Here is a 10,967-nt window from a genome sequence, read left to right on the forward strand (position 1 = left end):
GGTATTCTTGGTTTATCACAGGCCACTTATATTGAGCGGGTACTTAAGAGATTTAAAATGAATTCATGTTCTCCTTCACCTGCTCCTGTACAGAAAGGTGAGCTGTTGTCAAAGTCACAATGTCCCAAGGATGATAAGAAGAGGGCTGAAATGAGAAAGATACCATATGCTTCCGCTGTCGGCAGCCTTATGTATGTTCAAGTGTGTACTCGACCAGATATAGCCTTTGCCATTGGAGTGCTGGGTCGATACTTAAATGATCCAGGTCCGGATCATTGGAAGGCTGCTAAGAAAGTTATGAGGTATCTTCAAGGTACAAAGAATTATATGTTGACTTATAGAAGGTCAAATTCTCTTGAGGTTGTTGGGTATTCTGATTATGACTTTAAGGGATCAGAAGATCTTGAGATTGTTGGCTTTTCAGATTCAGATTTTGCCTCTTGTCTAGATGATCGTAAATCCACGACTGGCTATATTTTCATGTTGTCTGGAGGAGCTGTCTCTTGGAAGAGTGTGAAACAGATACTTACGGCAGTTTCATCTATGGAAGCTGAGTATATTGCTTACTTTGAGACTACACGTCACGCTATATGGCTGAGGAAGTTGATATCTGGCATGCACCTAGTTGAATCAATATCACGTCCTCTAACCATTTATTGTGATAACAAATCTGCAATATACTATGCTAACAATCACAAAAATTCCAGTCGTACAAAGCATTTTGATATCAAACTTATGTTTGTGAAAGAGAAAATTACTGAGTCTCAAACCCGTGTGGTACACATTCCTGGCACGCAGATGCTTGCAGATCCGCTGACTAAGGGCTTACCTGAAGAAGTTTTTCAAAATCATGTAACTTGTATGGGTATTATGAATTCCTTTGATGCCCTAGTTTAGTGGGAGTTTGAGAACCTTCTTTGTTGCAATTTCTCTTTAGGCTTTGTTTTCTTCTGTGAGTTATATTCAGTTCAGTTAGATACGTCTATATCATTTGTATCCCTATAGGATTCAATGATTCTGTTGTGGTACGCTATGCATGTCACTTGTTTCCCCATAGGAATCAGTGGTTTATGTTGTTATCTTACTGAGCTGTATTTGAAATAGAATTTCATGTTTTACTCAGATTATAAGATATCATAATCACTTGTTTCCCCATAGGATTCAGTGATTTTGTGGAGTTTCATTTTCTGAATTTTGTTTGAGGCTTGTTTATACAACTTGCTTAATTAATGCAATCCAAGTGGGAGATTATTGGAATATTATTTATGAATTAGCATTAATTAATAAGCCCAATAAATTAGTCTTTATGATCTTGTGTGGACCGTGATATGTGGACCACACAAGTGAGCCCAATGGGCAGAGGCCCAACCCACAACTCAGTAGCCGTCAGTTATTTCCTATCTCTTAACTGATTGAGTCAGAGATAATAGATAATATAATTATTTAATTATTTAATAAGGCGGTTACCGATCTGATCTATATAACACGATTAATCGGTAACCACAAAACACACGACTTATTTTCTTCTACTTTCATTATCTCTGAACTCTCTGAAGGCTCTAGGGACTAGAGGGTTGTGTACCTGCCTGCACTCGAGGTAATCGAAATTTCTCTAGCACTCATGGATTCTTCAGGTACGCATAAATTACTTTATTCTATCATATTATTATTATATATGTGAATTGAGATATACAGATTCTACAGAACATTTGACTTTTGTTCTAAATTCTAAGTAATAATTTGTTGACTTCTAAAATTTCATGGTTGATCTTGTTTGAACCATTTTGTGCATTTGAGCTGCTCTCTATTTTATCATGGCAGCTCATCGCTTCATTATTGTATGTTGCCATTTTTATAGTATAGATAAGCATACTTGTACAGCACTCAACCAATTATAGAAATTAATGAAATCAGTTTTCAAATCAGTTAAGTTACTCATTGTCTAATTCATCAGTTTACATAATGAAAGTTAAGAAAATATGTTTACATTACCGAAAGTTCAACAAAATTAGTTTAGCCATGAACTAATTTTGTTGAAGAGCAAACAGAAGCTTTCTCCATTATTAAGAATTCAATAAATTGTTTATATGTTGAAAGGACAATCACATATTCCTCATTACACCATCTCCAATATAGAGTTTATGATTAAATGAACGGCTTTATTGAAATATAATCATATCAAATGAACCTTTTTGTCAAAATAGTAATAACCAACAATAGAGACCTACAATTACAATTACAATACCTATATACCGAGATAGCATCTCATACTCAATAAGTGTACTCAAAGTAATTGTTATAGAATTCAAGCAAAAATTTCATCAACCAAAGCATAGATTGATCATATTTTGCCAGGATCATATGTTTATTTAAGGCAGAGTTTAATTTAAAAAAAAAGGCATAAATGTGCTTCGTTTTCATTGATTTATAAATCACAAATAATCAATTTTTTATAGATAAGAAATGAGGAAGGATCGAAACCCTAACCTTGTCATTGTGTGAGATAGAGTGCTATGGAGGTTTTCTCTCTCGCTCTGTGATTGGGAGGATCTCTAGGGCACAAGTCGATGGGTTCATTTTTGGAAATAAGAGAAATAAATTTTTTAAAATACTTACTGAGGATATTTAAGTCATTTTAAGATTACAGTTTAACACTTAAAAACCCATGAGACTTTTCTTCGCTTTTCAAAATTTCTTAGAACTTTATTTTTTTTTTAATGAAAAGGGATAATATACAACTAACTCAAAAGGAGTACAAAATGAGGTACAAATAAAATTATTCTTTCATCAACTGCCTCCATTAAGAAATGTTGGTTTTTAATTAAAGATGTACAAAACATTATTGAAAGATCTAGTGACAAGAACGAGCTAAAGAGTGGGAAGACAATTAACCTCTCTACACATAAAATTTAGATTAACAGTCAATTCAAAGGAGAAATTTAATCTTTTCCACAACTCCTTCAAAAAGGATGATTAGAAACTTGCTCCCGAGATAACAGGTTCAAAGCAGCATGAGTAGTTGAACATTACTGAATCCATGATACCAACAACTTTGTTTGTATTAAATGGGCCTTTTGGGCATAATCCGTCATTCTCCCTTAAAGATTTGACTTTTGTACTAATAAGTTTCTTGACTTCAGAAATCAAGACATATAGAAATCTAATTAGAAATAACTTGGCAACTTAATTATTTAGAACCAAGTTTAACTCTAGGCTGCTGGCAAAAAAAAAAAAACTCTTGGCTACTTACATTATGTTCCTTTAATTTTATTCTAGTTTATAGAACATTTTTTTGAAAAAAATTGTGCATATCAATTAAATTTATTAAATGCTGGTGAAAAAACAAAGTTGATCAAACATATTTTACAATTTTATATTTTTGAAGCACACATATATCTTTTTTTAAAAATATTTTTCATTTAATATAATCTATTTTGTGAAATATTAAATAGAGATGAAAATATAATAAGGAGGGAAGAATAATATTAAAACAAGCATAATCAACTGAAACTTTATTTTCATCAGGATATCTTATATTTATCAAATTACTCTAAAAAATATCTTATAAATTAAGGCGGATAGAGTATTATATTTGTAAGTAAGCCGTGAATTATATTTTTAACATATGTTTTAGGTTTTATATTTATGAATTATTATATGAATTTAATGGTGTTTTTGGAGACGGTAACAGCATTCGAGTGGTATTTTTGTTACTAAAATTCTTAACATTATTCAATGATTTGTTAGCAATTTTTTATTACTCACAAATATTATTATTGCCTGTTGGTAATGATTCGTTAGAATTTTCTTAATGGAAAAAGAGTCATTAGTCAAAAAAAAAAAAAAAGATGATCTGAAAAAGGTAGAGTGGTGAGGCGGAAAGCATGGCTTCAGAGACAAAGAGACACAGATCTCTAATACAAGATGATGATTAGTGTTCTCTCTTTTCGGTCCATTTCATATCTTGTTATGCTTTTACTCTTTTTTAATTAATTCTCCCATTTTCTCTCTCTTCCTCGACCCAGGCGAAGACCGCTTCGTTTCACAACAACCATTATACAATTATTAGTTGGGAAAACTATTTTGTGGGCTCCTATAATTTTTTTCAATTTTTTATTTGGTATCTCTACTTATTTTTTATTTTCATTCCCTTCCTTCAACTTTCTTTAGCCCTTGTAGATTAGAAAATGGCTTGAGAGACGAACTTTAACTTTTACCTAGCACTCACAAACTCTCATAGACTCACAATTTGCATATTAATATTTTGCAGTTCTAGATGAGGTTTTAATGTCCTAATGATCATTTGTTTTGAACATTTTTATAAAATATTAAGGAAAAATAAACACAAGAGAATGCTTTTATATGCTTTATTTCTTGCTTTTCAATGCTTGAAAAATCAATTAATTCATACATTCTCAAATGTCTCGTGTTGTGTGTGCGCATGCATCACATTGTCCCTTCCCTTTATACAGTACCACGTAGAATCAAAAAGTAAGGGCGAGATGATGATTGAGATTACGAAAATTGAGTTATATTAAATTAAAGTTTAATGATTTAAAAATTTCACCTCATTGAAAGGTGGTAGATGAAAAAGAAGTCTCGCTAAGGTTGTGTTTTTTTTTATAATTTTATTTAAAATAATTATAAAAATTGAGTCATAATCAGCGAATATTTTATCAAGAAGATTAATTTTTCTTTTAAATGTTTATTCTTTATAAATATTAATTAAATATAACTTTCTCCAAGTCCCACCGGGGCTCCCTCTGAAGTCGCTATCTTGTTTTACTTTTTCTGCAATCTTTTGTTTTTTCTGTTTTTTCGCCCCTTTGTGGGATCCCTCTGAAGTCACTGTCATTTAAGGCACGATAATAATAGCTTTGAATTCTTCGACCAAAAAAAACAAAACAAAATAATAATAATAATAACTTTGAATTTTTTTAAAAAAAGAACAAATTATTTAATTTCTGTTCTTATTTTTTATTTTTAAAAATTATTTTGTAACATAATTTTTGATATTATTTGTTTAAAACAAAATAAAATGAAAAACGTTTTAGTTATATTAATTTAAAAATAATTTTAGAATTAAAAAATAGGTTGATAATGATTATTACATGCGGTTAATGGTGATAGTTTATGATAGAAATTGATTGAGTTAACTATATTTTTCAATAATCAAATATAATATATTTTAAAAATAAAAAAAATAAAATGAAAATAACTTTAAGCTGTTTCCATTTTTTATTTTTAAAAATAAAAAAAGAACAATTTTAAAAACAATTAAATCCAAAACAGTTATTTAAATAAGTTTGTTAATTTTTTGTTGTTTTAAAAATCAGAACAAAGCAAACATGCCCTTAGTTTCTTATCATGTTCCTCCCTCTTTTCTTCACTCTCTTCCCATTCCTTCATTATATCAATATTGCAGCCTATTACTGCCCATATTTTACTAGCATTGCAAACATTTCTCTGCTAAATTATGAGAACTTATAAATGATAAGACTCCGCATATTTTTAGAAATGAAATGAGTCTTTGGTTCTTCTGAATTATAAAGATGGTGTTTAAACAACTGGGTCAGCATAAGTGAACTTAAAAAAAAAAGAATAAAGTAATTGAATAGAATAATCATTAACAAGCATATGTACTGTTGAGGGTTGTTAAGAGGGAAGGAAAAGATGTATATAAAATGATTCGATCACAGATGCATTAAGGAGACAGTGAGCGCAGAAAAATGAAGACAGGGGCAAGAGATTATTGCATCATGTTTGTGGGCTTATTATGCCTCATTACCCTAACCATAACTGAGTCTGCAACTGAAGGAGGAAGCGGTGGAAGAAGAATAAGAAGACGATCCCCTGTAGATGTATCAGTAGGGGTGATTCTGGACTTGAATTCATCACTTGGTCACATGGCTCTTAACTGCACCAACTTCGGACTCCAAGATTTCTATTCCACAAATGATCCTTATACCACCAAGCTCCGACTTCTTTTCAGGGATTCTAGAAACGACGTCCTCACCGCAGCTTCTGTAGGTAATTAACCCCAAGTCCACAACTATATAAGTTCGTGTGCGTGTGATGTTTAATTATATTGTTTATGTCCCAACAAATTAATAATGATATTATAAGATTTTCTTAAAAATGTTTGTCAAATTGTCAGAAGTTTGAGTTTTGTTCTTCTCCCACGTTTCTGTTTGTCGATGATGTGAATCAGAGAATCCCCCACCTCCCTTTTTATGAATTCCTAATAATCTCCCTGCCTACCCATGAGCTTAGCCTTTCTCATGATTTTTTTTTTTTTTTGGGTTTGCATTCAATCATTCCGTATCTAAAAATGTAGACTAATTTGTATTTAGGTTAAAACTCTGCCAAAGTTTAATATGTATATTTTTTTGGTAATGAAGTTTTAGATATTTATTTACGAGAATGATATTTAAGGACTTTTAAGAATATTAATTATAATTAAAAACTATGAAATTTTAAAAAACCATGATTCTTGATTGGGATTAAAAAAAAAATTTAAGTGAAGTTTTTCAATATCCATCTTTTACAATTTTAGTACTCACCGTCTCATCTTAGTACACAATTTTTCAATAATCATCTTAAATATTTTCCATACTAATCTTATATGTTTTCAGTACTTAAAAATACTTGTTTTATATATTTTTTTAGTATTGAAACTATGAAAGATGAGTATTACACATATCTAAGGTGACTAAAAAAAAAAATTAAGTAACGAAAATACTAGAGATGACTTTTTGTGTCTGAAAGAATACTAATAACTTTTAAAAATATGAAGGAAGAATATTGCAAATACTTCCTTTGTTTAAAGATATAATATATTTTAATTGAATCTCACTCTCAACGAAACAGTTATTCATTTTCAAACTAACCCTATCTTTTTATATTTATCCCTATTTAATAAGGTGTTTTATCTTAACATAAACATAAAATAATTTATTCAATAGAAACACTTTAAAAAAAATAATGATTATATTTTAAAAAACTAAAAATATTTTATATTTTTTAACATTTAACCTTTTAAAAATGCTTTATATTTTTGAACCGAAGCAGTATAAAAGATAAGTATTAAAAATTTCAAGAAAAAATTTTAATCTCAACTAAAGATCAATCTTTTTCTAAAATTTTATAATTTTAGGATTTTCAATTGTAATTATTATTCTTAGAAGGTCATTAAATATCTTTTTTCCAATTTATTTATCAATTCCCTTCTTATTCAACTCAATGGTACGTCATGAGTAGCTTCTCAGTTTTGTATACATCATTTCTCCACATCGGTATGCCTTCTTTATAAATCAACTTTTACAAAGTATTTGCAAATTAAATTTAAATATCGTAATCTTGGCATTAAGCAGCTAGGGATCTAATAATTAAGGAAAAGGTGCAAGCAATCCTAGGACCTCAAAACTCAGAGCAAGCAAGGTTTGTTGTAGAACTTGGTTTCAAGTATCATGTTCCTGTGATCTGGTTTCCTCCATCTGGTCCATCTCTTTTGCCGCCTCGCTCCCGATTCTTCATTCACTCCTACCTCGTCAGAAGCCATTGCTTTCAGTTCAGAGCCATAGCAGCCATTATCGAAGCTTATAATTGGCAGTCTGTGATCCCCATTTATGAAGAGCCAGAATTCGGCTACGACCTCATTCCATGTCTCACTTATGCTATGGAAGAAATGGACACTCGAGTGCCTTACATAAGTGCCATAAATCAAAATTTCAACGAGACTCAAGTCGAAAACGAGCTTAAAAAGTTCAAAGACAAGCGAACATATGTGTTTCTTGTCCACATGACCGTGGAGCTATGGTCAAGACTCGTGAAAGTTGCATACAAAGCAGGGATGATGAGTAAAGGATATGCTTGGATACTTACCCAAGGGTTATCTTCTGTGATGGATCCCGAAGCTAAAGATATTAAAGTGAAAGGCTACATGGATGGTGCATTGGGTGTGGGGCCATCGGTAGTTTCCAACAAAAATGACATAATAAGTAAGCGCAGGTACGTAGCGAGAAGATTACTGAATTACAACAAAACTCTCTCTCTCTATGGCTTGTGGGCTTATGACACTGTCACAGCATTGGCCAACGCAGTGGAGAATTCCGGCTTAGTGAATTATAATGAAAGCAGAGTTGACCTTGTAGATGAAGATCTAGGAATGCGTAATGAAACAGGCCAAAAACTTCGCAGAGCAATTATGCATACTAATTTCCCAGGCCTATCGGGGAATTTCAGTTTATGGCAAGGACAGCTAAAACCATCAACAGTTGTAGTGTACAATGTGAAAGGACTAACCGATACTATCATTGGAAGTTGGAGCCCCAGAACAGGACTTGCTCGCTACAAACTAATGGATCCGATCAGATGGCCTGGTAACACAACAGACAGACCACCAAAGTTGAAAATCGGAGTCCCAAAGACACATTTTACTGAATTTGTTGATGTTAGTGGAGAATGGCCGAATATGTCTTTTGATGGCTTTGCTATTCATGTGTTCAAGAAAGTGGTTGATGTTTTGCCATTTCCTTTAAATTATGAGTTTGTGCCAGTCAACATCAACGCAGAGAGGACTCCATCAAGCTACGATGATCTTCTCTGCAGTATCACAGACAAGGCAAGTTTTCACTTATTCCTGTTGCTTTCAATTGTTATGACCTTTTCTGTTTCTCGTCTGTTTCTAAAGGAAAGCCAAGCATGATATTGGTGCAGTTTCATTGATGATTGATTACATTCCCCCTCCCCTTTGGACATATATACACTCAATAACATCCCAGGACATGTATGCTCAGGGACAAAACTAGAAAATATTGAAGGGGGGAGGCGACGTTAGAATTTTTTTCGTATATTACGAATGAAGCAAAAATTTTAGGTGGGGTAGCTGCATATAAGTAGGTCTCTCCTTGGATATGCTTATGAGTGTGAGATATTGTCTTGATCTTTACACTTGATAATTGATATCATTAGTGACAGAGCATGCAGGCCACAAACAAGCACACATTTGTATATTTATGTGGGGATTCATTCACTTAATGGGTGCATGAAAATATTGCAGAATGTTGATGTTGATGTTATAATTGGAGATGTTACAATTGTAGCGAATCGCACAAACTGTGTTGACTTCACATTGCCGTATCTAGATTCAAGCGTGTCCATGGTGGTAAAGGTGAGGTCCGACACCAAAAGTCGGTGGATCCTCTTCAAACCTTTTGATTGGTTACTTTGGTTAATTCTTGGTGTGATTTTTGTGGGCGCAACTGTGATTGTAATTATATTAGAAAAAAAAACCAAGGCTGATCCTGAAAGCCAATTCCAGAACTTTGTCCGCAATCCCTTCCTCATTTACATGAGCGGTTAGTTCTCTTCTGTTGCACACTTGATTGTATATATGCATATATCAAAACATCACTCCTTCGCTTTATATTTCCAAGTTCCAACTTGATTGTAGTATTTGTCTCAACTTGTTACTCATAGCCTATTTGACATGTATCAATTCCAGATATTGGTTCTCTGAAAAGTGGGACGTCTAAATGGGTGGTGATAGTGATCACGTTTCTGTTGGGGCTAGCGTTGCAAGTTTACACAGCAAATTTGACATCAATTTTAACAGAGCGGACAACGGCAAAACCTTCTCCATGGAGGGACGTGCAAGAGATTAAAAGGAACAATCTGTCAGTGGGATATCAAAAGGATTCCTGGGTGAAAGGCCTTCTCATTCACCAGCTAGGACTCAATGAAGAACAGTTAAAGCCTTATGCAAGCCCTGACGAGTACAATCATGCATTGTCAACCAAAAAAGATGGCGTGGATGTTATTTTTGATGAAATTCCTTATCTCACGCTCTTCCTTTCCAGTTGCCCTTCTTGCAAGATGACAGGACCAATCTACAAAAGTGGTGGATTTTCCTTTGTGAGTATTGTTACTATACTTCTCTCGCCAATCTCTCACCAATATACATTCTTCCATATGGCATGTAAATAACTTTAATGATGTACCATGTTGCCTTTTCAGGCATTCCCAAAGAATTCTACCTTGGTCTTAAATTTCTCAGCTGCAATATTGAATGTAACTCAAAATGTGACGACATTTCGTAACATGAAGAAGGAAATATTGTTACCCGTCACCATTGATAGATCTGAATACAAAAGTGATGTTGAGATGCGAAGTTTGAAGATAGATGACTTCGGAGGCCTTTTCCCGATAGCATTATTTGTTTTAGTTCTCTTCTTCAGCCTTTCAATTCTTAGAGTTCTTAAAGTTCCACCAATCACTCCCTGGCTGCATAAGAAATTGGTTCCATTTTCAAGTGCGTAGGAGTTATATTCATTAGTAGCTAGCTAATGCCTGTAAAATCAGTGTGTTATGTACAGGAAGCATACTGTGAATGGTCCAAGTGACAAGAATAAGGTGATGTGAATAAGTTTGAGACCTTTTGATTGTACTATATGTTATTTTGTAATAAATGATTCTTCAGGTTCTCTCATTTCTCATTTCTCTTTTCTCTTCACCTAGCTTCGTATTTTTCAGCACAATATCACCATCTATATGGTTTGTTTAGTATGTATACATCTCTTGAAATTGTCTGCAATAACTTTGCATTAAACTATTACATAGAGGAAAGTAAAGAACACTATTTTACGGCCCTTTGACATTGAAACTTGGAATTTCTGGCGCAACAATTTCAGCTTTCACCCCACAAAAAACAACACTATAAATTAATGTTTTATTGCAGGGAATGTTATTTAGTCTTTAGTACATTGGAAAGATAAACTTTTTCGGGACAAAGAAAAGTAAGTTCATGTCTTGGCCCTCCACAAGTTTGCCTTGGAATAGCATCCTCAAATGAACATCGCAAACCTATACATACCCTCAACCTATACATTCCAAACCTCAGGCTGAAAGAACGAGCCTTTGGGGTTCCATGAAAGGGAGCAACAAATGCAGAATTCCTCACCCCTCTG

At 33.1% G+C, this 10,967-nt stretch overlaps 1 protein-coding gene across 1 annotated transcript; it reads left to right on the forward strand.

Moving 5' to 3' along the window:
- Positions 1-5,730: 5,730 nt before the first annotated feature.
- LOC129300774 (glutamate receptor 2.9-like) lies at positions 5,731-10,484 on the forward strand. Its single transcript, XM_054939366.1, has 5 exons — positions 5,731-6,030; positions 7,374-8,623; positions 9,062-9,359; positions 9,506-9,915; positions 10,018-10,484. The coding sequence occupies exons 1-5, from the start codon at positions 5,760-5,762 to the stop codon at positions 10,318-10,320; spliced, it is 2,532 nt and encodes an 843-aa protein (XP_054795341.1). The 5' UTR covers positions 5,731-5,759; the 3' UTR covers positions 10,321-10,484.
- The last annotated feature ends 483 nt before the right edge of the window (positions 10,485-10,967 follow it).

This window comes from Prosopis cineraria, unplaced genomic scaffold, assembly GCF_029017545.1.
Source record: "Prosopis cineraria cultivar Desert tree isolate PC_DT_omini unplaced genomic scaffold, ASM2901754v1 PC1742, whole genome shotgun sequence".
NCBI classification, from domain to species: domain Eukaryota; kingdom Viridiplantae; phylum Streptophyta; class Magnoliopsida; order Fabales; family Fabaceae; genus Prosopis; species Prosopis cineraria.